Source organism: Lathamus discolor, chromosome 3 (genome assembly GCF_037157495.1).
Source record: "Lathamus discolor isolate bLatDis1 chromosome 3, bLatDis1.hap1, whole genome shotgun sequence".
Lineage (NCBI taxonomy): Eukaryota > Metazoa > Chordata > Aves > Psittaciformes > Psittacidae > Lathamus > Lathamus discolor.
In genome coordinates this window covers 134,463,482-134,487,315 of record NC_088886.1, presented here as the reverse complement: position 1 = coordinate 134,487,315, position 23,834 = coordinate 134,463,482, and the positions used below count along the sequence as shown (strand labels likewise).

The following is a 23,834-nucleotide window of genomic DNA, read 5'->3' as shown; positions in this document are numbered from 1 at the left end:
CTCATCTCCTCCTTCTGTCTCTGCTGCTGTTGACTCTGTGCATAGCTAATTCCCAAAGTTCTGTTCTCTTCCAAGATTATTCCTGACAGTTGCCCAAAAGTAAAAAGGAAGAGGCATCTGTATGATATTTGAGGATGTGACAAGAGGCTCAAACAGTATTGACAGGGCCGGATGGTCTATTCCAGCAGTTCCCAGTGCACAAAATTCTCACGTAATTACAAGATGGCCTAAATACATCCGGACTACGGCTGAGCTGCTCGGGGCTTAGGTAATGTAACACAAAGCTTTAGCGAGCAATGATTACCAGTATTTTTTACCCTACCATGGCTATATTGCCTGTATATTGGGAAAAAGCAAGAATACTGATGTTGAAGAATAGGTGCAAGTGTCCTATTTGAAACTAGAATATGGTTCCTAAAATCTTAGGAACTTTTTCCTCCCTGTAGCATCAATATTGTAATGTTTTGTGTTATGCAAAGCTGTTAGCTATTAAGGTCTTAAAGTAGGTCCTTTTAACCAAAAAATAACACAGTATATTTTACAATAAAGTTATTGTATTTTAAATTAAAGTATCCTAATTAAAAATAGCAGTTATCTGCATAATGTAAGAGATTACTATAGCCTTTATGTAAATACATAGAAAAACTTTTTTTTCCTAAGTGGTGTTTTTTTTAGTAGAAAGAGCTAATGTTAAACATAAAAGGCATTTAGAAAACACATGGAATTGAACAAAAAGTTAGAAAATCGAAGTATTGTAGGGCATAATTCAAAATACAAGTGCAGAATAGCAACTAGTAACTCGTTATCTATAATGTTACAAGTATGTCTGTGACTAATAATGTCATGGTTTGAAAAGGCAACAGTATTTCATAGATAGTAAAAGGAATCTGCAGTGCTCTGATCATCGTCACTGGTGGTTCCAAGATGTTGGATAAAAGTTCCCCTTCTATCACACCTTTAGAAGAGGCAAATCCTCTAAATAAAGCAGAAGTGCCTATCCTGTCTATCCGGTCTCTCCTGTAAGTGGGCAGTCTATTGGACTCTATCTGGTGTACTAGAAAGAATAAAGCTTATTCCTTTTTTGGTGTTTTTTTGTTTTGGGGTGTTTTGTTTTTTTTTTTTTGTAATGACTCATACGCAGGTACACACACTTCTCTGCAAATTATTCCTGGTCGGAAAGGTTACCCTTGCTCCTAGGGAAACATTTTATGCTTCATTATAAAATTCTCAGGTATAGCATTGCCTGTCTTTACTTATTTTTCATGGTTGTTATGGGATAAAGAGAGTACAACAGTGCCATTGTTCTTGCATAGTGGAGTACATATCTACTTTATTAGGTGTTCCACAGTATTTTAGCTGCATGATAAGCTGGTTCTGGCAGAGCACCCTTGGATGGCTCCTTAGGTGGGGCTGAGTGGCTGATTAAGAGTCTGCACTGCCTCCAGACTTTGAGAGTAGCTGGAGAAATTGCCTTTCTGGCTGGTTTGAGGTATTTCCCATACATGTTAACTTTGAAAAGGTGTATGTGCAAAAGAGATTTTTCCTATCGTAATTTCAAGGCAAACAATGAACATTCTAACCTTGAAGAATTCACAGCCCGCAGCTCCAGCATGAGAGCTACACTGAATGTATTTTGACTGATTTTACAGGCAGGAAAATATTTATTGCCAGGACCTACTCTGTGCATTTATTTCTCTTGCTACAGTGCATGTTAATGTGGACCATTCCTTGCTAGACAATGCGTCTCATTCTCAGTTACTGTCTCAGTAATAGCAGTAGTTTTAGTGGATACAATAGTAATATGGAAATGTTACTTTAATTTGGCCTTTCATAAGTTGGTTTTAGTTGCCACAGCATGAACTGCTGTTACAGAACCAGCAGATTCTCCCGTACTTCATGCTTCACAACTGAGAAGCTGTGAGGCAAGCTCACCTGAACTTAAATCTCCTAAATATTTTTTTTTTTTTTTGGGGGGGGGGGTGTTCTAATTGTAGCTGATAGTCCTTTTGGCAAAATGAATGCGTTTTTGACTAGACTTGCCCTTGATACAATTTCTCTTTTTCCACATTAGTAGTAATCATGGTATTTAAAACTGCAGGGATTTACAACCTTCTTTTATTTCAGTGGAATTTAACATATCCCACATATTACATCGCTGTAGTATGAGTCACCTCAGCATGTCAAGCCAAATCCACAAAGTATTTTCTTCACCTTGAGTACCGTGTAACATTACCAAAGGCTGTTCCCTCTCCTTGTGGTTTTGCACACACCTAGTCCCTGTCACATTATAAGATCATTTTAATATGCATCTATTTTGAATTAAAATACAGCAAAAATATAAGGAAAATGTTGTTTGATTTTGTTTTCTTCTCTATTAAAGAGTTGGCCAAGTTTTCATTATGAGGTTCATATAGCTATCTGTTTCCATTAATTAGAAACCCAGACATTTTGCATCTTCTTGTTCTTCTCTTTTTTCAATAATCTTTATGGATAAATTTCAGGATAACATTATCCTTTCTTAAAAAGCATTTACTAAATGAGTAGGTAGGCCAGTGCTTCATTATCAGCTTTGTCTTTCCAACAGTATGTTCAAATCACATGAAGTAGCCCAAGTATTTTTCTGCATCTTGGAATGAATAGGCTCTCTTCCTGATTATATGACTATGGCCAGGACACTTTAATAGAGTTCTTTTTATATAAGGAAGAGAAATACAAGTGCTGCATTTCAGTAAGGCACACCTGTTTGTAGCAAAAATCAGAAAGAAACAGAATAGCAGACTGCAGATCAGTGAAAGTGAATTTGGGGTTGTGCTCCTGGGAAGTTTTGTATGGGTAAATGGAGGTTATTTCCCATACATGTGTGATGGTCCTTGGACCAATAGATCATTTCTGCTAGGCTGTCCTTGCTGCTGCTGCTGACTGCTCGCCAGCCTGCTCCCCTTGCAAAGTGCCTACATTGACTGTACATCCTCCAAGTGCCAAGTCAGATGCAGGTGATGTGAATGGCCAGGACACAGATCCAAAGAGCTGCACACCAGGCAGCTCTTGCCCACCCGCAGCATACGGTACGTGCTGTCAAAGCCCATTACATGCAGCAGTATGCGACAGTGCAGAACTGCAGCTGTGAGGAGGACAAAACACGGAATGTGTAATTGTGCACAGCAGCAGTCCAGTCTCCAGCAGTGTCTGCTGCTCCCTGTCCCATTTACTGCAGCAGCAAGGCACATTTGTCACACTGCAGCTCCTGAACATGTGTGCAGAAGGATGGAAGGGAGCTCTAATTGAGTGGCATGTGTCATTTGATTGCATGTCTCTTGTCCTTTGTTTTACCTGCAGCATGTCATGACGGCTGCTTTAACTTAGATTTATTGCATGAGGCTGGTTGTGTGTAGCTCTTTGACCAAGTGTGGAGCAGGGAAGAGGCTCTGGGTACATCCTGCTTGGCAGTAATGTCCCTCAGGGTGTTCACTCTTCAGAAGCACAATTGTATTGGAATGCACAGAATATACTTCGTGTTCTCTTGGGACATTGTGTTGAAGAACAGCAGTTCATGGTCTGTTTAGAGGCCTGCATAACTACCTGTGCTTGGTCAGGTGACAAATGAGGTGTAATCTTTCACCCCAGCCATCACTATCATTGAGATGTCCCAGATCCATGACACAATCAGATGGTTGATTTGAGCATTGGAAGTATGGTATGAAAATTCCTCATGTGATATTGGCAAGAAAGTTCCTTTAAACTTGTCAGTGCTGTAATTGTATCAGACATCAACGGCTTGGGGCCGCATGTTGTTAACAGGGTACAGAGCTTTGGGGTTGTTTAGGATTTACCCAGAATTCTCAATTTCAGTGTTACAACAGGGATAAGAAATGAAATCTTTTGCCTTTGGTTCGCTGAGGACAGCTGCTGCAGGAGTATTGGCGTGGTCCTTCCTTAAGTGCCATCTTCCACATGGAGCCTATGACAAGTGGCGTTGTAATTAGTAGTAATTTATGAATACATTCCGTTTCCTTCTCTGTAAGACAGAGGGAGCATGAAATCTCCTGATTATATAGTTTGGATTCACTTTGTGTTGTGCATCTGCCTGGCCTATCTTCCCACTCTTTTGATCACGCTTTTGAATATATCATACAGCCTCTATGAGGACTGAGCACTACCTGCTGTTGTAACACAGGTAATAAGAAGTGATGGTAACATGCAGTGGCAATTACGGTTGTGGGTTTCACAGATGCCACTAATTCCAGAGTTATCAGAGCCTTCTCAAGTCTGTTTGCTTAGTGACTAAATGAATGTAGTCTTCAGCCCAGTAGGAGAATTGATGGTGCCCATCCTGAGAAAATGCTTTGTGAGAAAGAATCATTTGCATTTGACCTTGATGGCTATCATGAATATGTAGTCAGTAGAAAGCGCAATAGTCTCCTTGCTTTTTATACACCTTTTGCCCATATGAGATAGTTAAATATAAAATCTAGACGTCACTGAGGTTTGTAATGGTCCCTGAGGACTTTGGAATGACAGAGCAGTAACGCTCAGAGGTCTGTCAGAAAGCCAGGAAATGTTACTGTGTATTCATAAAAGACTATACTACAAACATGGAAGGAGTAATTAATTAGAAAATGATTTATTTTAATTAGACACTTTATTTGAAAATAACTTAAGAAGAGGGTTAGGAAATGGAAAAATTGAAGGAGAGGCATATAAATTTGAAGCTGCGAAGACCAGATATATACTTTTATTTTGTAATTAAGTTGGTGTTACAGTTTTGGGGATGAGCATTACTGGAGAGCTGTGACCTTTTCCCAGAGTGAGGAGTCTGAGCAAGGCAAGGCTCTCAGAGATTCAGTCCTTTTCTTAGCGTAGCCTGTGAAGTCAGAGGAGTGGGTGCCTGCTGCAGCTCTGCCTGCCAGAGCAGGGGCTGCTCCTGTTGTGTCCTGGCTGTAACAGCTGTGCTCTGGCTTAGCAGAAGCAAATGTTTGAAGTGAACAGGGTTCCTTATTTAGACAGAAAAATGGTACAACTTGCATCAGTCTGTTATCTTCCTCAAAGTAGTTTTGTTATGGAAAATCCTGTTCCACCCCACTTTTCCAAGTGATGTAGCATTACTGACATAGCAAGGCCTCTGGGCAAGCAGGCGCTTTGGATTACGCTAAGGACCCAGCTCAGCAGAGCAGCCGCGGACACTGTGAGCAAAGTGTTGCTAACGGTTCCACATGCTTACCTTAACAGTATGTCTGGCTAACACAGGGCAGCCTGAGAACAAGCCCACATTAGCCCTCGGCAGCAGGACAAGGCCAGGCATCAGATGGGAGGGAAGCTGGACACCCGTCATTAACGTCAATGGGAGTTGTGCCTGCCAGCCTGGGGTCCCACCAAGCAGAGCTGCCTGTATGTGCCCCAGGCAACCTGAGCAGGGTGCCCAGTGATGCCTGGCCTGCACCCTGTGATGGCAAAGGGGAATTAGGCATTGAGGGCTGTGAGGGTGCTGCCTGCTGGAGGTTAGGCATCACGTCCACTTATACAAGCAGGCTGTTATATTGAACAGCAGCTCGGAGAGGGTGAGTTGAAGGCCTGATTCAAAACTGCAGCGCTGTGATTGGAGGCTTTTTGTTTCCCCATTTAAGCATTTGGGGTGTGTTTGTGCCAGGTGTGCCATGGGCTTGGGCTGAGTCATGGGGATCAGTCACCATGGAGAGTGCAGCAGGAGCTATTTAATTCACTTAGCTGAGACTACCTGCACCTCTGGTTTAAATTACTGTGAGCAGCAATAGACGTGAGTATCCCCTTCTTGCTCCCCACGGTAAAGCAAGCTTCTGAAACACTCAAGCCTGAAGCCATTAGCATCCCTGCCTAGGGCCGGACCTTCACGACCGCCTCCCAGCGCACGGAGGGAGGCGGGAAGGCGCTAAAGAAGGAAACGGGCAGGTGAAGGGGCTGTCGGCCGGGCCGGGGCCGGGCGGGAGCCTCCTTCCCGCAGAGCCGCTCGGCGCTCCCTCATCCACCTCTCCCCCCCACAGCTCCTGGACCTCTTCATGGTGTGGGACTGGTCCACCTACCTGGCTGACTACGGGCAGGCCACCTCCAAATACCTGCGGGTCAACCCCAGCACGGCCCTCGCGCTCTTGGAGAAGTAAGTGCCTGGCCTGGGTACGAGTGTCGGCGCGGCGGGCGCGGGGCCGGGCCGAGAGCCGCAGCCCTCCAAGTTCGGCTGCGGGACCGGGGCCGCCTGCCCGCCTCCGGAGAGCTGCGGCCAGAGCCCGGCGGCAGCGCGTCGCTGGCCGGTGCCGGGCCTCCTGTCGTAGCTCGCGGCTGCCCGAGTTGCCGCTTCGGGGAGCGGGAGTGCGGGAGGTCCGCGGTGGTAAAGCCGGTGCGAGCGTTTTCGGCTGGCTCGGGTCGGGGGGCAGGGTATGGGAGGCGCGTTGCCGCCGGCCGAGTGTCAACCTGCCTTTAAAACCTGCATCCAGATACGGAGTGGTTTAAGGGCGTTTTCTAACGGTGTTTTCTCTCCTCTCCTGCCTGCGGTGAATGTGTTTTGCAGAGTTCACAGAGGGTACGTATCGCCTATCCTGTTACACAAATATCATTGCTTCAACTTATTCTATTTCCCAAATTTCGTTTTAAAATCCATTGGTGAGGCAGATCAGCAACACCGGTGTCGGGTAATTTGTCGGCGAACAAAACATGCCGTTTGCTGAGTCTGAACTTACCGTGCGATCAGATGAGACTCACAGTTTGCTTCTCTCTGAACGCAGTAGGGTTGGTCTCCTGCCGAAGTTGTGTTTGCTTAATACTTGTGAAGTAATATTTGTTAAGACGAGTTCTGCATTGCGGAAGTTTAATTTAAGAACACATAAATAACAGGTTTTGTAATCTTTTGGTTCTTATTAGTGGAAAGATCAAAAGAGGAACAAAAATAAATCTATTTAAGTAGCCGGATTTTTCCTTTTCAAATTATGTTTCCAACGTCTCTGTGTCGCTTGCTTTTTTATTTCTGCAGAATGAAAGACTCTAGCAAAAAGAACAATATTTTTGCTCAGTTCAGGAAGAACGACCGTGACAAGCAGAAGCTAATAGAGACTGTAGTAAAGCAACTTAGGAGTTTAGTGAATGGTATGTCCCAGCACACATAGGCCTGTTACATCGACTGTTTCTCATCATGCCAAGACATATTTCTTAGCCACTGTTTCTACCAAGCAAATAACTATATCAGTTGATATACATTAGTTTGACCAAGTAAAGGAAAAATGCAGTCAATGGCTTGTACATGGAGTCTTCAGCAAACAATCTTTGTACGTATTTTTAATGGATCGAATACTATTTTGTATATTGTAAACAAATGGTGACAAATGAGACTGTACAATAAACCCCAGCTCAACTGTATTGTACATGGAACAGCTGAACTGTAAATACATTATTTAAATATCCACAGACATGGTGTCCAAAATTTTGCTCTGAGTAGGAATTATTTGAGAAATGATCTCTTAGTTACTGTTTCCTGGATGAATCCTGGTTTAATGTTTTTCAAGCATTGAGATACTTGCATTTCAGATGCTGCCTATCGTTTCCCTGCATTAAATGTATATTAGCCTTAAAGTGATTGGACATAATTTTGTATACCAGGTTTTGTAGTCTGGAGGTATGAAAAAATCATCTGATTTTTAGTACCTTTGAAAACTACCTGAGAACTAAACTTAATATTTATTTAGCATTAGGGCTTATAGGCTTTGTTCTCCAAAAGGGTTTAATCTTGAGGTTGTGGATGTAAATAACCATTTGAGTTCTTTATTATGTGACATTTTGGTTTGGGTTTGTTCCTCAGGGTTACTATTTCTAACTGTACTTTTGTAAGACCCCGGGTTATTTCCCCAGGTTGCAGTAAGGAATAGATTTGCCACTGCTGGTTTCGTGCTGCATTTGTTTGTCAGTACGTGCTTTCTACCGCCAGACCCATCCCAGTGATCAGCATTTCGTCCCACCGCCGGTCTCTTCGTACTGTCCCCTCCTGGCTATTTTAGACAACAAGAGAATGTCTGACAAATACAAACCAAATGGAACATGTAAAAATAATGTACATTTTCGTTGTATTTTTAAGTTATTGACTGTCTAAATACAGTAATATAAACCTCACCCGTACTCCTGTTTAATTTCTGGAACGCATCTCAGAGCCGATTTCGTTAGGACCTGTAGAGGTCCCGGCTCTTTGGTGATGTACCCTCGGGGCAGGCTGGCGAGGCAGCCCCGACGGCGGGGTGTGGGCCGGGAGAGAGCGGGCTGCAGGATTCCCCCAGCTGCCGGTGCGGGGCGGCGACGGCGCCCGTGGAGCGGGGCTGGGACGCTCCCCGGTCGGGGGAGCCCGGGACGGGACTCGGTGCCTCCGCCGGGCGGCGGGAGGGGTCGGCCCGAGTTGGCTCCCCGGGGGACGCGGGGCGGAGGGGAAACCCTGCACCGAGGGGCCTCCGTCCCGCCGTGAGGCTGGTCCCCCCGCCCTAAGGAGAGGGGGGCTGCCTCGACCGGCCCCGCTCTCCCTGCGCCCATCAGTCGCTCTCCCCGGTTCTCCCGCTCCAATCATCGCACTTGGCCGCGCTGCTTAAATATGCAGCTGATACGTCATCTCCGAAGGTGGATCGGGCGTAAGTGGCCAATATCCATATAAATGTGGCCGAGGGGCGAACCGGCAGCAGGAGGCGAGCGGGGCCGGGAGGGCAGCACCCAGCAGGGCCAGCCGCGGAGCTCCCGTCGCCGGCACCGGAGTTTGACAGCCGCCGGGGCCGCTCCCCCGGGCCGCCCGTACCCTCGGGGCGGGGACCCACAGCCGCTCCACACCCGCCCCGTCTGCTGCCGCCCTCGAGGAGGATGCCGGTGGGGCTGTCCTGGCCCGAGGCGGCGGCGCTGGCGCTGCTGGCCCTGGCGCTAATGGTCATCCTGTGCAGGTACCTGTGGGCGCTGCGCTGGAGCCTCAGCCGGGACCGCGGCAGCGCCCTGCCTCTGCCCAGGGGCTCCATGGGCTGGCCCTTCTTTGGGGAGACCCTGCACTGGCTGCTCCAGGTAAGGCGCAGGGGGACAGGGCCGAATGGGAAGCGGCTGGCGGGAGCCCTGGGCTGACCCGCAGCTTGCCCCTAGGGCTCCCACTTCCATAGCTCCCGGAGGGAGAAGTACGGGAACGTCTTCAAGACCCACCTCCTGGGCCGGCCGGTGGTGCGGGTAACTGGTGCTGAGAACATCCGCAAGATCCTGCTGGGCGAGCACACGCTGGTCAGCACACAGTGGCCTCAGAGCACCCAGATCATCCTGGGCTCCCACACCCTGCTCGGCTCCATTGGTGACCTGCACCGCCAGCGCCGCAAGGTGAGCCTCACAGCTGCCCTGACAGCACACACAGCCCAGGCAGCACCTCCTGCCCTGGCCTGAGCCTCAGTGAGCATGGGACCCCTTACTTTAACCACCTGCCTCTGTTCCATCCCTTCTCCTCCTAGATCCTGGCCAGAGTGTTCAGCCGCACTGCCCTGGAATGCTATCTGCCACGGATCCAGAAGGTTGTGAGCTGGGAGCTGCAGGGCTGGTGCATGGAGCCGGGCTCCATCGCAGTTTATTCCTCCGCTAAAACCTTAACTTTCCGCATTGCAGCTCGGATTCTGCTGGGGCTCCGCCTGGAAGAAAAGCAGTTCAAGGACCTGGCCAAAACTTTTGAACAGCTGGTGGAGAACCTCTTCTCCCTGCCCCTCAACATACCCTTCAGTGGGCTGCGCAAGGTACTGCCGCCTGCCCTGCTCCCTCTGCCTGGGGGCAGGGGCCTGGGACCCGGCGGCACAGACCCTCTGTCCCCAGGCCCACCAAGGCGCACTTCTGATGGACCACGACATCTGCAGCATGTTCTGGGTCTGAGAGCTGGTGTCTTGTCCATCCCAGCTGTCTCCCCTTCTCTTTGTGCTTCTCACCTGCTCCTGGTTGGCTTTCAGCATCGCTGGGCACTGGCTCCAGCTCATTGTAGAGCACAGGGCTCCTCTTCTCGCTCGCCCCGTGTGTTGCCTCTGTTGGCTCTGGTTAGTTTGTCACGTCTGGTCCTGTCCCATCTCATCCTGCCTGGACTCATGTCAGCCCATGGCAAAGGAGTCTGGGAGCATGGGCACAAAGGCAGGTGGGCACAGTGCCCCTCAGTTTAGTGCTCCCTGTGCACGTAGAGCAGGCTGAGGACTTGAGGCCCTCTTATGGTCCTTGGTTCCTTGTCCCCTAGCAACAACAAAACAGCGAAAGGGTCCTGGAGGGAATCATGGCAGAGGAACAGTCTCCTGTGCCTCTTTCAACCTGCAGTTTCCCCCCTACTGCCCTGCCCCTCCTTGCCTGCCTCCCCACAGTCCTGCTCTAGGTATGAGTCCTGTGTCCCACCCCCCCTCTCCCATTTCAGTCGACATTCCCTCCTCTGGCTTTGGGTTTTCCACCCTTGCCGCAGCTCAAGACTCCTGTCCCTTTTAGCCAGATCTTGCTCAATGTCCCATTTTCCACTGTGAGCTCTGCCTCACCAGCTCACCTTACTGAGCCAGTCCCAGTTCTCCCCAGACTCCCTGCTGCTCTTCACCAGTTCAAAGCCTTGTTTCCTCTGTCCAGTTTCTCTTTGCAGGTTGTCACCAGTGTGAGCTTTCATCCCCCATCCATCCCTGTCCTCTCGTAGAGCAGCTGTAGCTTGCCTGGTGCTAGACCAACTGCTTGAACTTGCATTTAGGTCCCCTTGTCTTTCCCCTTGCTCCCTGCCCTGTTTCCTTTGTCCAGTCCTTCCAACCTCAATTCTCAGCCTTTGTATCTTATTCTTAACATCTGGTCTGGTCATTTTTCATCCCAAATCTCTGGTCCTTCTGGCTTTTTCAGAAGGCATCTTGATACAGAGCCAGACACTCTGACTCCATCCATCCCACTGTGCAAAGAGATTGCCCATATCTTGATTTACTGAGAGTGCAACGCAACCAGAGATGAGCTGGGTGTGACTGATATGTCTGTATCTACTATACCTTGGTGAAGCAGCTCATTTGCTCCTGTCTCAGATGTGCCTTTCTGCTTGGACTGTTTTATTAAGTTGCCTCTTCTTGTGCCTTTGGATGAACTTCCTTTGGACCTTATACAACTGTAGGTTTGTTCAGCACAGATGCTTCTGGACTCAGTACCATGGGTCTACTGCTGCCTTTTCTTCTCAGAGTTTTCCTGGGACTTGTATTTGATTCACAACAGCAAGGCAACAGAATCTGCAGCAATTCCCCCTAAAATGCTGCCTCTTGCAAGGCACTGGGGCTGATTAAACAGTTCTTGCTGTTACATATCCAGGGATTAAAGATTGCCATACTTGGGGTCCTCCTGTCTCTTGGTAGAGGGGACTGGTTCCTAAGGCTCTACTGAACTATGTGTGCTTCCCACAGGGAATTAAAGCAAGGAACATGCTACATGACTTTATGGAGAAGGCTATACAGGAAAAACTGCAGAGAAACAACCCAGAAGATCACAGCGATGCCCTGGATTTCATAATAAACAGTGCCAAGGAGCATGGCAAAGAATTCACCATACAGGAGCTAAAGGTAAGGAGAACCCCACCTTGCAGTGTCCCTTCTGACTTGGTGGCTGTTTGAGAGACCTGGGCTGAGGGGCAGGAGTGGGACTGTTGGGAATCCAACATCAGCCGCTGGCTCCTGCCCTTCTCTTACCATCTCCAGTGCAACTGAGAAAGCCTGGACTCGGCAGCCCCATATACTCTGGTGGGATTGTGCCTCTGCATTAGAAGACAGCTGGTATTTAAAAAAGGAATTAATGCCTCTTCTACTTTTCCTCTTCATGGCCACCAGGCTTCAGCCTGCCTTAGGATGCTGGTAGGGTTATATGGCAGCTCCAAGGCTCAGTATGTCAGGGTGTACTTGGTAACCACCAAAATACTGTGCTGGAAATCTTTAGAGCTGGTTGTGTGCTCCGCAAACATCTCCCAGCATCTGGCATAGCGCAGCATGTAGTTCATGCCACTGTATTCCTCGGGGCTGCAAGCCCAGAAATCTCTGAGATGATGTACCAAAATGGGCCCAGGGATGGAATGATGGATTCCAGGACATACCTTATCACTTTGTCATTAATTAGATCATCTAGTTTGTGGATTGCTATGATGCAACATGACACATCACTGTGATTTAGGGATGAACCAAGTAGTCCTTACTGAGCCGAAACGACCAACTGAATATTATTAGTATTTTGCCAAAGACCCTGGGAGAAAATTGTACCGTATCATTCATAGCTCCATGTCACTTGATGTCAGTGGATGACACACTACATTTACATAACAAGGTCTGAAGCAATTTTGCATGGGTACAGCAGCTGAATATAGTTTAAAAGTAGTTTTACCATTTATTTAGGTATCTAAGGAAAACTCTCTAAAGACTGTTTCATAAATATTTTGTAAAAGTGTAACCTCTAAATTGAAAATATTTGAAAGACTTTACAGTGGTTATTAGCTACAATTAGAACCAGTGTATATTCCTAAAGTAATTTTATTGTAATTATTTAGCATATTATTTATTCTAATAGAATGTTTTTATTATAATTATTTTTTTTAATAATCACCAGATTCAAAATGTGATTAAGATTGATTAATTTCTGTTAGTATTCACATGGATATTACACATGAATAATTACATGTTGTCACAGCTTATATATCCACACTGTCAGAGGCTGATGCAGGGAGGCATACAGGCTGTTATTTCAAATCACAGAGCCTGCCCTAAATTTATTCCATATTACTGAAATGTCTTGGGTTTTAATTGCAAGTGGTAGAACTGAGAGATTTCTTTTCATCTGGGTCTGCTACCTCATGAATGTACAAATTCCTGCTAACGCCTGCAAGAGGTGTGATAGGAGTCGACAGGGATCTGTTATTTCAGAGGTTTTATTTCAGCTGAAAGATGCCCTTGAGAGTTGCACCTTGGCAAAAGCCTCTAGTCCAGCCGGTATATAGCACTGGGGACCATAGAAAAGAGCAATCCTTGCTACATTACCCCTGACCTTACCGATTTGGGAGGAAAACTCAGAAGAGCTGAATTAAGGTGATGTGTACTCATCTCAGCTGTGTTTCTGCTTCACTCACTTGGCAAGTATATGTCCAGTTTGTAAGAAATGGAAGAAGGGTGTCTTGTTTTGGTATCTGCCAACCCAGGGTGGGTGCAGGTTTGTGGAGAGCCACGGGGAGGCTGAAGCCCCCTGCACAGGGACAAAACCTGCAAAAGGTGAGAACAGTCTGAACCACAACCAGTTTAAAATGCATTTGAACTTTTCAAAACATTCTTTCCTCTCCCAGGAGTCAGCAATCGAGCTCATATTTGCTGCTTTTTTCACCACGGCTAGTGCCAGCACCTCTCTGATCCTCCTGCTACTGAAGCATCCCTCAGTGATTGAAAAAATAAGGCAGGAGCTGTTGTCCAATGAGATGTACCAGCAGTGTGAGAGCTGCCCTGTGGAACACTGCCTGGACACCCTGACCACCCAGAGCAGAGACAGCAAGAGGCCACCTACCTGCCCCATGGCCAGAGATGCTCATGAGGACCAGAGCCAGCCGCCAGGCTCAGCAGAGGCAGGTTCCCGTCAGCCCAGTGCCCTTCCAGAACCCGCCTTCCCCCAGAGTAGTCCCTGCACTGGTCCCCAGCTCCAGGCACCATCCAGGCAGAGCTGTTGCCGCCCTTCGGATATCAGCCTGGAGAAGCTGAGCCGTCTGCGCTACCTGGACTGTGTGATTAAGGAGGTGCTGCGGGTGCTGCCCCCAGTCTCCGGAGGCTACAGGACGGCACTGCAGACTTTCGAGCTAGATGTAAGTGCCTTGCACGCCGGCGGGCTGCTGGGGAGCTGCTGCCTGCCACTGCCTGCAAGCTCCCTGTATCCGGCACAGTGGTAGTGCTTGGCAGTGTAGCGCAAGTGAAGGTGGCACTCAGCAACCTCTGTGAGTCCCAGCTGGGCTGGGGAGAAAAGGAACTGTGGAGCAGATGGGTAATGTGGTGGGGCTGTTCCCCAGCACCCTGTGCTCACTCTCCACTAGCACTGCTGGCTGCACAAGTATGTAATGTTCCTCTCCTACCCTATTTTTTTCAACAGGGCTACCAGATCCCCAAAGGCTGGAGTGTCATGTACAGCATCCGTGACACGCATGAGACAGCTGCCGTCTACCTGAGCCCCCCTGGCGGCTTTGACCCAGACCGCTTCAGTGCCACCCAGACAGAGGCTGTGGGCCGCTTCCACTACATCCCCTTTGGTGGCGGGGTGCGGAGCTGCATCGGCAAGGATCTGGCACAGGTCATTCTTAAGCTGCTGGCCATTGAGCTGGTCAGCACAGCCCGCTGGGAGCTGGCCACCCCCAGCTACCCTGCCATGCAGACTGTGCCCATTGTGCACCCTGTTGATGATGGGCTGCAGCTCTACTTCCACCTCTTGCAGCCTGGCCAGGGCAGAGAGGGGTGAGCCAGGGGTATGCTGCCCCCCTCAGCCCTGGTGTTGATGTCCCCCCATGGCTGCCAGGGGCAGTCTCTGCTGTGCCCATGGCACTGGGTCAGTGCAGAGCAAAACCCCAAAGGTCTGATTTTTTGCATCCTGGTGTGCAAGCCAGTAGGGAAAGCCCTGAAGAGCCCTGCCCCTGAGTATCAGGTGGGGATTCAGCCCTAGCCCAGGGACAAAGCCCAGTGAAGATGCTGGCAGGAAGCATCCCCCACAGGTGCTCAGCCAACCCTTTCCTCATGCAGGTCTTCAGCCACTGGGGTGAGGGTGCAAAATTCCCAGCCCTATAGCCAAGGCTCACAGAGCTTTTCTGTCATGTGGTTATCTTCTGGGTATGTTATAGTAGAGGCAGGACCAACATCCTGCACAGTGTAGCTTTTTAGGTGTAAAAGGAGAGAAGATGAGGAGGCTTTGCAGAAGAACACAAGCCAGGGCTACCCAATCCTCAGCACCAGCTCTAGCTAGAATAATAGGGTGAAAAGTGTATTTTACTGTAAATGTATAATCTCATTCCTGCACTTCCCACTAGAGATGGCACAAAGCAGGTACGTCTCATTCACCCAGTAGTGGTAGTCATGTATGTTGTGCATCAGCACTGTGCTGATCTGCTAAGAAGCCCCCTTCTGGGCTCCCTGCCGGATGGACTCCCCAGCCGCAGCCTGACTGAGGGATCGGCCTGAAGCAGGGGATGGGACTTTGGGGAATAAACACTTGGAAAAGGGACGTTTCTGAATGTGTCTGGTTTGTGGCAGAAAGTCCTCTGTTCTGATGGTGTTGTTCACATTGCAGAGGGGGCATCTGCATAGGCCCCATGCTGCCTGGCTGGCCAGACTGACCATGTCACCTCCTGCAGCCTGCCTCTGCTGGAGAAAGTGCCAAGGCAGCAGCTCTGTGAGTACCTGGGGCTAAGCCTGGATGCTGAGGGCACCTTTTTAAGTGGGTTTGAGTACCACCTGCTTTGCTGAGACACAAGGTATTTCTCTCCCATGCAAAATGAAGTGAGTCCTGTTGCTTGTACTGAGAACAGAGCTGGGCTCAGGTCCTTGCTACACTGCAATGTGTTAATAAGCTCCTTTCAGCTTCACCTCTGCTCCCCACTGTCACACATCCTGCATGGAAGCAGCAGAGGAAAACATCCACCTTGTCCTTCCTGTGTGTTTTGGGCTTGGTGGCACAGTGTGCATTGCGTGAAAAACCAGCCGCAGCTCAACCTGTTAGGGCAGAAAACTGGCATGAGGACAGGATCCCTCTGGAAATGCCCTGGAGAGCTGCCCTGTTACTGTCCTGCTTCAATATCAGGCTACAAATGATCCTGCCCTGGCTAGTCCCCCTTGTGCGTCCACGCTGGAGCTCTGCAGTGGGGCATGTGCTGCCGTTAGCTGTCAGAGGGCTGCGCAGCCAGCACAACGCTACCTGGGGCAGAAATGTGGCTCCCAAATGTGACAGGTCAAATCTGGAAGAGGTTGAACTGCAGGGCTGAGTTAAGTGCTGTTGGCAGGTCGACCCCGTAGTGAACCAAAGCCTCTGCCCCTCCTGACCTTGTCCTGAAAGGTGAATCTTTCTGGCTATCAGAGGTGAAATCAGTAGGTGGTGGCTGCAAGTGGCAATGACTAACTTTAATTAGCAGGAGCTGCTGGCGTGGCTGTGACCCGCGGGCGACGCAGGCTCCCACCGCGGGCAGGGCTGCGGGGCAGAGCAGGGCCTGCAGCGCCCAGCACCGGCCAAGGGAGGGCTTAACAATTACCCCGAGCGCTAACGAGCCCCGTAGCCACCCGCTGGAAAATGTAACACGGATCTAGTTAAAAAAAAAAAAAAGACTTGAAACTGATTTTGTTTGCAGATAAACAAGAGCATTTACAAACGACGTGTAATGATTGTTACTTGTAATCCAAGTTTGTTCATATTACGCTGTTAATTTCTTGACCCCCTTCCAAGATGTTTTTAATTATCCCTTTCACTCTTTACCATTTGATTCTTTTCGAGCCGGTGGCTGGGGAATACACAGCTGGGGAGATAATAAAGCCTTCCTGTGGCAATTATCGGTGCTCAGGCCACCGTATCTCGTTATTTTGATAGACAGTGAACTTGGCGCGGTTGCCGGCCGGGTTCACGCAGATGTCACGGTCCGTGTTGTAGGTCACAAGCAGGTCAGCGCCCGGCAAGGGGAGAGCGCCGGGTCAGGGCCCGGCCGCCGCTCCCGGCCAGCGCCGGCCGGGCCCCGCGGAGCCGCGCGCCGCCGGGGACGAGGATGTACCCCAGTCTGGGCAAGGGGCGGCGGAGGCTCGCAGACCCGCTCCTGCAAGGCATCGAAAGAGGACGTAGGGTCCCGAGAGATGCGTCGATTGTCAGGAAAATAATAATTAAAAGTGACATCTCCCCCTCCCCTACACAAACGCGCGCACAGCTTCCAGCTTTTATTTAGCTTGTCCGGGAGCAAGAAAACAAAACTAACAGGGAGGCAAAAGAAGAAAAACGGAAATTAAGAGGAAAAAAACAAACAAAATGTCCTCAACAACAACCCGAGCACGACAGTTTATTGGTAACAACAGTGCCCGGCGGAGCGCCCCGCGTCCCCGTCCTTCCCTCCGCTGCCCTGCAGCTGTGGTCCGCGCCAGGCGCTCCTTCCCTAGCGACCGCGTCCCCCGGACGGCGCCTCTTGCGCAGGGACACGGCGGCAGCCCCAGCGAAAGCAGCCTTCCCGCGGCCCCGCCGGCCGCTCCTGCCGGCAGACGCCTCTCCTCTCCATAGAGCAGCCATCGGTGCCTGCCCGCCGGCTCCAGGAGGGAGCCTCTCCGCGATGCGGCAGCCGGCAGGGTGCCAGTCCGGTGCTGAGCGCGTCTTCCAGGCCGCTGCAGCCCCGACGGCCGCGGAATACCGGCGAGCCCCAGAAACGGGCGGGCAGCAGGTCCCGGGGAGAAGAGCCGGGCACGGAGGGTTTGGTGTTTCCTTTCCTCGCTCACCTCCCTTTCCCTCAGTGACCCGCGCTTGAACCTGCCTCGGGAGGCTGAGACGGACTGCAAGCCCGCAGCTCCTTTCTCCGCGGCAGGCAGAAATACAAGCCGGGCCTTTCGAGGTGAACGAGAGGACAGCGGAGCTTCCTCCACCGATGTGGCGGCACATCTGCAGCTCTGTCCCGTGGCCCGCCGGGCTCCCCCAACATGGGGGACTGCCCGCTCCGTCCGGTCCGCGGCTGGACCGCGGCGCTGGCCGCTGGCTCGCCGTTCCCAGCCGGCGACAAGAGCGGGTGGGCGAAGGAGCTCCGTAGCTTGCGGAGCGCAGCGGCACCGGTCGGGGAGTGTCCCCGGAGGTAGGTATCCCCGGGCAGCAGGGTCCCCGGGTGCTGGAGCAAGACATTGCTCGATGCATCCTGCTGGTCTCTAGCGAGCATCGGTGACAAATCCGAGGAGGTGGCCGGTCCCCAGCTGTCGGCGGCATCAGCTGCCCGCTCGCTGAGAGCGGTGCTGCGGGAACGAGCCCGGAGCGGCGGCCGCCGCGCCCGGCAGCACCTTTCCTCCCCCGGCTGCTGTCTGCGGCGGGCGGGATGCGCCGCGCAAAGCAAATAGTTAAAGATTTCGGGGGAGGAGCCAGGCCACAATCCGCAATTAAAGATGAACTTTGGGTGAACTAATATATCGACCAAGGTAGGGTGGGCAGCAACCTGGGAAGGGTATAAAAGGCGGACAGCGGCGAGCCTGGCCCGCGCACTCGGAGCTCCCGGGGGGCCAGGCTGGACTTGCTGCCTAGCCATGGGCTTCTCCGCCCTCGTTGCCAGCGTCCTGTGCACCTTCCTGCTGCCCCTGCTGCTCTTTCTGGCCGCTGTCAAGCTCTGGGACCTGTACTGCGTGAGCGGCCGCGACCCCAGCTGCCCGCTCCCGCTGCCCCCGGGCACCATGGGGCTCCCCTTCTTCGGGGAGACGCTGCAGATGGTGCTGCAGGTAAGGCGAGGTGATGCCGCGGGGAGTGGAGAAGTCCTCGGCTCCTCCTCTGGCTGCAAGGGAGGGGGAAGACCAGCAGCTTGGCGGGCTCCCGTGCCCAGGTGGGAAAGAGGTGCTTTTCATGCTCCTTTCTTTACTTCGTTTAACATTTATTTTGTTATTCCCTCCCTTCTTCCGGACAGAGGCGTAAATTTCTGCAGATGAAGCGCAGGAAATACGGCTTCATCTACAAGACGCACCTATTCGGGCGGCCCACCGTGCGGGTGATGGGAGCCGAGAACGTGCGGCATATCTTGCTGGGCGAGCACCGGCTCGTTTCCGTGCAGTGGCCCTCATCGGTGCGCACCATCCTGGGCTCGGGCTGCCTCTCCAACCTCCACAACGGGCAGCACAAGCACCGCAAAAAGGTACGGCCCCGACGGCTGGCGGGGAGCGGGTGCGGCCGCGCCGGGGGCAGCGGCTTAGCCTGTGTCCCCTTCCTTCTCCTTGTCCTGCCGGGCAGGTGATCATGCAGGCCTTCTCCCGGGACGCCCTGCAGCACTACGTGCCCGTCATCCAGGAGGAGGTGAGTGCCTGCCTGGCGCGGTGGCTGGGTGCCACAGGGCCCTGCCTGCTAGTGTACCCCGAGGTGAAGCGCCTCATGTTTCGCATCGCTATGAGGATCCTCCTGGGCTTCCAGCCCTCTCAGGCCAGCCCCGACGGCGAGCAGCAGCTGGTGGCTGCCTTTGAGGAGATGATCCGCAACCTCTTTTCCCTCCCTATAGATGTGCCTTTCAGCGGGCTCTACCGGGTAAGGATTGCGGGGTGGGGAGGAGAGTGGTGCCTCTGCAACCAGGGCAGCTGAGAATGGCCGGGAGGGATGGCAGTACCGCTCAAGTCCCATGTTGCTCTCCCTGCTTCTTGGACAGGGCTTGCGGGCACGGAACATCATCCATGCCAAGATAGAGGAGAATATCCGTGCCAAGATGGCCCGCAAGGAGCCTCAGAGTGGCTACAAGGATGCGCTGCAGCTGCTTATGGAGCACACACAGGGCAATGGGGGGCAGCTCAACATGCAGGTGAGGTTCCCCAGGGCTAGATCTGTTCCTTTCCTCCAGCCCTTCTGTCAGCATTACACTTATCTTCTGGGGCCAAAACGAGAGGGCAGGAGGTGCTCCCTTTCCCAGCTTGTGTAGTGCATTGGTGTGCAGAGGCTGCAACCAAACTGCTGGATAAGGAGCCATATCCACAGGGAGCATAAGCATCACCTCCCTCCTGATCCCTAGGTGTCTGCTTCAGTCTAGGAGTGAACAGTGTTGTAAAAGTGGCATAATGGGCCTGGTAGAGATATTATGTTCAAGCCCTGTTTTACTCCTCCTCTGTGTCAGGAGCTGAAGGAGTCTGCTACAGAGCTGCTGTTTGGGGGCCACGAAACCACTGCTAGTGCTGCCACGTCACTGATTGCCTTCCTAGGGCTCCACCAAGATGTCCTGCAGAAAGTGAGGAAAGAGCTGCAGGTGAAGGTGCGTGCCTCCCTCAGAGCCATTTCACAGGAAGGGGGCAGTGGGAAGGTACCTCCAGGAAAGGTGTCCCAGACTGGGTTCCCTCTGACCCAGCTGGTGCCCTGCTTTTGGGAGGAGGCAGGTAAACACCATTTTCTGAGGGGTGCCAGGACCCCTACCTGCCTGCTCAGTAAATGTCATGGCAGCATCTTCCTTTCTAGGGGTTACTGTGCAGTCCCAACCAAGAGAAGCAGCTGGACATGGAGGTCTTGGAGCAGCTGAAGTACACAGGCTGTGTCATCAAAGAGACCCTCCGGCTGAGCCCACCTGTTCCTGGAGGATTTCGAGTTGCACTCAAGACCCTTGAGTTAAATGTAAGTGGGGCTTGGGCTTAACTCCTCAGAGCAAAGTACTAGTGCATTCATGTAGCTCATCCGCCTTTGGATGACCTGCAGGAAGCTAGGAGAAGAGGTGGGGTGCACCAATGTGTCCTGTACTGACACTTCACCTTATCTAACACTTTATGTCTCCTTTCCCTTCTTTTGATAGGGTTACCAGATCCCTAAAGGTTGGAATGTTATTTACAGTATCTGCGATACTCATGATGTGGCAGATCTCTTTACCAACAAGGAGGAATTTAACCCGGATCGCTTCATGTCTCCATCTCCAGAGGATTCATCTAGGTTCAGTTTCATTCCTTTTGGTGGCGGCTTGAGGAGCTGCGTGGGCAAAGAGTTTGCAAAAGTCCTTCTGAAAATATTTACGGTGGAGTTGGCACGGAGCTGTGACTGGCAGCTGCTGAATGGACCTCCTACAATGAAAACTGGCCCCATAGTGTACCCTGTGGACAACCTGCCTACCAAATTCATAGGTTTCAGTGGCCAAATCTGAGAGCTCAACGCTTGCCTTTGGCTGGATTTCTCCATAGCATCTAATGTGTACATAGTAACTTTTTATAGTAACGAAGGCCTTTAACTATTTAAATTTGTAAATGTACAATAGTTATTTATGACTTCAAATATTTCAAAAGGCTATGATATTTTTTCCCCAAGCACTACAATTATGGGTCTCTGATTCATAATTAGATAATGTTATTTCTATAGAAATAAGTTTTCCCCTATTTAAGTCTTATTGAAAGCTGGCCAGCTAAGCATTTGAAGATGTTTCACAATGGTGTATGTATTAAATATTCTTAAAGACATTTGAAACAATGGTAACTGGCTACTCATCTGAATTATCTAAAATGGTTACTGTTTCAGAATGTTGTCAGTATTATTTGTGTCTAGATCTTGTGTTTAATGTGTGAATTTTGAGTTTGATAATAAAGTTTATTTTTGATGATCCTCTGTATGAAGATCTGTGTGTATGCTAAATAGTAGCTTAATCAGTGGGTCTGAAGGGTTTGGTTGTAAAGTCAGATCTGCTTTTGTGAACGCGTTATTTGCTATTTCTATGCTCAAAACTCTCCGCTGCCTCCCACTCCCAGTGTGGTTCTCACTTCTGAATAGTAAATTGTTTTAAGTTTTAGCCTATAAGTGGCAAGAGCAGTGCAAAAACATACTCGTGCTTACTGAAAAGAGTATGGAGTGATAGCAAGTGCTACAGGTCTCCTTATCAAGTACATAATCTTGAGCCATAGTAAATACAAAAGTAAAGAGAAGCAGAAGACTAATGTATTACAGGAGTCTTTCTCTGTAACTATAGAAAACAGGTTGAGGGGAAAAAAACCCCATAAATGTCCTCTCCTCCCATATTACTGCTGACCTCTGTAAACAGACCACTGGATCTCGTTCTGTGTTGAGTCTGCTGGCTATGAAACTTTACTTACGAAGGTGTCTCTTATCAGTTGGTAGAGCAAATAAAATCTGCTGATTTCTTCTTGAAATGCAACAGCTCTGACTAGGTCACAGATAGAGCATGCATTTGGTTTAAGAACTTCTTTCCTGGAATTCAGCAAAGTGAAAACTAAAAGGGAGGCACTAATGTGAATTGATTAACAGGGAATCAACTGTTGAGATGCAATTCCCTGGGGGTGTGTAAGCAGGGCAGATAAAATGCCCTAGGCATGACCTCTGTTTTGGCTTAACCGTAAGGTCTTCCCCCCCCCCCCCCATTACTACACCTATTAGTCTTCCCTTAAAAGTCAAACAACATAGGCTAGTTTTATAAACATCTACAAAGTAAACCAATGTAATTCAGTGTCATGAGTACTTATAGCACCGTATAGAATAATTTAATTTTCTGTTTGCTTCTGGAAAATAGCACCTTTTTCATTATGTTCTCCCAAGGTCAAAATTAAGGATGGAGTTAAGTTGCTCAAAATCACTGCAGGTGTCTAATAGCATATATGAGGGTTTGGATCTTTATTTTTTTTTTTTAAGGAATGTTTTTAGAATATATTTGATGTGTTTCCAGCTAACATTTAAAATACATAAGCTTTTAATGTAAGACCTTAGGTACAGCTTGTGTATGAGCATGACTATCAAGACATTTTCATATTCAATTTTTGTAGTCTTAAAATACAAAAGATATTTTTAAATCCTGCTTGAGTCTTCTTGGCAATGTTCAAAATCTTAAATAATTTTTACTTTTCATACTTCTTGTACAATTATGTTTTCCAGGGATTTGATAAATGATCTCAGTTTAAGATGTCTTATTACAAATATAGTACCATAAAACTGCAAACCTTGTTCCTGATTTGGAGGTGACCTGAAATCTAGAGACCAGCAAGACTCTTGCCTTGGTATCCTTCATTAACGTTTTATGCCTTAACATTACAACATTCTACAAATGCAAATAGATGCTGGTATTCTTTAATTTATACTAAACTGTTTTTTATTGTTTTTAATTGAAGTCTTATATGTGGGAACTTTTTTAGTTTACATTTTGTTTTTATAAAGAATGGGTATCTAAGTGCTGTCCAGATAATATGGAGAATATGAACACTCTTTCATGGTGTAAGTCTAAGGTCATATATGCATTTATCTGTTTCCTTTTTTATTTTTGAGTCAACTTTGTAAGTCTTTTACGTTTAGAGAAAAAAAATCATATATTTAATTTTATATTGTCTGGACATCTGGGGGCACATCCTCAGCTGTTGTAAATCATGACAAAGTAACTGATGTTAGGCACTGCCGCTGTATAATTTGTCTCTGTAGTTAAATGGTCTGTCACTGCTGTGTAATTTAGGCGTTTTGGAGCTAGCTTTAAACAAGCCATCCCAATAAATGGTAGCAGCGTAGCTGCAGTAATATGGAGCTCAGTGTGGGTTAATTGCTAAAATATTTGCCCAACTTCTTGAGCAGGTTTTACAACCCCTGCTAATCTCCTCTATGCAGCTGTTATTTTGACAGCTTAGATGTTGGCTGCAGACCAGTTTCAGGTGAGCTCTGGTATGATTATGTAGCTTTGCCCGCTCAGCAGCAGCTGATGTGGGCACATACTGAGACTGTGGCTGCTATTTAGGGTCTGCCTAGCTCCTGCACCTTTGGCTTCTACCCCTTTTGTTATGATGGATCCATGAACTTATCTTGCTAAAAAATTATCTACCAAAAAATAGTTCCTTTTTGGGCAGACCAGGTCATGCATCTCTCCAGCTCTCTGCGTGAATGTTATTTATTAGTGCCGGGGTGCTGCAGCAGAGATGAAAGAGGCAAGAAGCAGCCACACCAGCCTGCTCCACGGTTAACAGGTAGCTCCTAGAGCCATGCTCTAGCTCTCCTTTTGCAAGTGTTACCATGTGCTGCTGAAAGCCACTTGTGCTCCAAGGCTCACAAGCTGAAACACATTAAAGGGCCAGATCTGGTGAGGAGCGCTCACTCCTTTTAATTGGGCCTTTTTGGGGTATTTCATATTCCTCCTCATAGTTAACCTGTAATTTAAAAGAAAAGTATTTGACAAGTTCTCTCTCTGGAAAAATGCA

The 23,834-nt window shown here is 49.3% G+C and overlaps 3 protein-coding genes across 14 annotated transcripts in view; all 3 read left to right on the top strand.

Annotated features, from left to right (window-relative positions):
* EXOC6 (exocyst complex component 6) overlaps positions 1–8,124 on the top strand; it is a 93,534-nt gene extending 85,410 nt beyond the window's left edge. For 4 of the 12 annotated variants that reach the window (XM_065671921.1, XM_065671918.1, XM_065671926.1 and 1 more), the window contains 3 exons: positions 6,015–6,127; positions 6,536–6,547; positions 6,995–8,124. In XM_065671921.1, coding sequence (XP_065527993.1) covers positions 6,015–6,127; positions 6,536–6,547; positions 6,995–7,127 — 258 coding nt within the window. In that variant the 3' untranslated portion in view covers positions 7,128–8,124. Of the gene's footprint in view, positions 1–6,014; positions 6,128–6,535 lie in introns of those variants that run through there. The other 8 variants (XM_065671922.1, XM_065671919.1, XM_065671924.1 and 5 more) reach the window with 3 other exon arrangements.
* Positions 8,125–8,850: 726 nt separating this feature from the next.
* On the top strand, positions 8,851–15,212 carry LOC136011272 (cytochrome P450 26C1). Its single transcript, XM_065672907.1, has 6 exons — positions 8,851–9,042; positions 9,118–9,342; positions 9,471–9,746; positions 11,400–11,555; positions 13,313–13,819; positions 14,101–15,212. Exons 1-6 carry the CDS (start codon positions 8,851–8,853, stop codon positions 14,461–14,463), a joined length of 1,719 nt encoding a protein of 572 aa, XP_065528979.1. The 3' UTR covers positions 14,464–15,212.
* Positions 15,213–18,210: 2,998 nt separating this feature from the next.
* Positions 18,211–21,060, top strand: LOC136011271 (cytochrome P450 26A1). Its single transcript, XM_065672906.1, has 7 exons — positions 18,211–18,431; positions 18,614–18,838; positions 18,934–19,221; positions 19,340–19,489; positions 19,799–19,933; positions 20,134–20,286; positions 20,462–21,060. Exons 1-7 carry the CDS (start codon positions 18,243–18,245, stop codon positions 20,801–20,803), a joined length of 1,482 nt encoding a protein of 493 aa, XP_065528978.1. The 5' UTR covers positions 18,211–18,242; the 3' UTR covers positions 20,804–21,060.
* Positions 21,061–23,834: the final 2,774 nt, after the last annotated feature.

What these genes read in the sequence shown, in the direction of transcription:
- LOC136011272 (XM_065672907.1), top strand. Translation starts at nt 8,851, where the DNA reads ATGCCGGTGGGGCTGTCCTGGCCCGAGGCGGCGGCGCTGGCGCTGCTG. An exon ending in CCCTGCACTGGCTGCTCCAG is followed by an intron (nt 9,043 to 9,117) that starts GTAAGGCGCAGG and finishes GCTTGCCCCTAG; the next exon opens with GGCTCCCACTTCCATAGCTC. An exon ending in TGCACCGCCAGCGCCGCAAG is followed by an intron (nt 9,343 to 9,470) that starts GTGAGCCTCACA and finishes TTCTCCTCCTAG; the next exon opens with ATCCTGGCCAGAGTGTTCAG.
- LOC136011271 (XM_065672906.1), top strand. Translation starts at nt 18,243, where the DNA reads ATGGGCTTCTCCGCCCTCGTTGCCAGCGTCCTGTGCACCTTCCTGCTG. An exon ending in GGGGGCAGCTCAACATGCAG is followed by an intron (nt 19,490 to 19,798) that starts GTGAGGTTCCCC and finishes CCTCTGTGTCAG; the next exon opens with GAGCTGAAGGAGTCTGCTAC. An exon ending in GGAAAGAGCTGCAGGTGAAG is followed by an intron (nt 19,934 to 20,133) that starts GTGCGTGCCTCC and finishes CTTCCTTTCTAG; the next exon opens with GGGTTACTGTGCAGTCCCAA.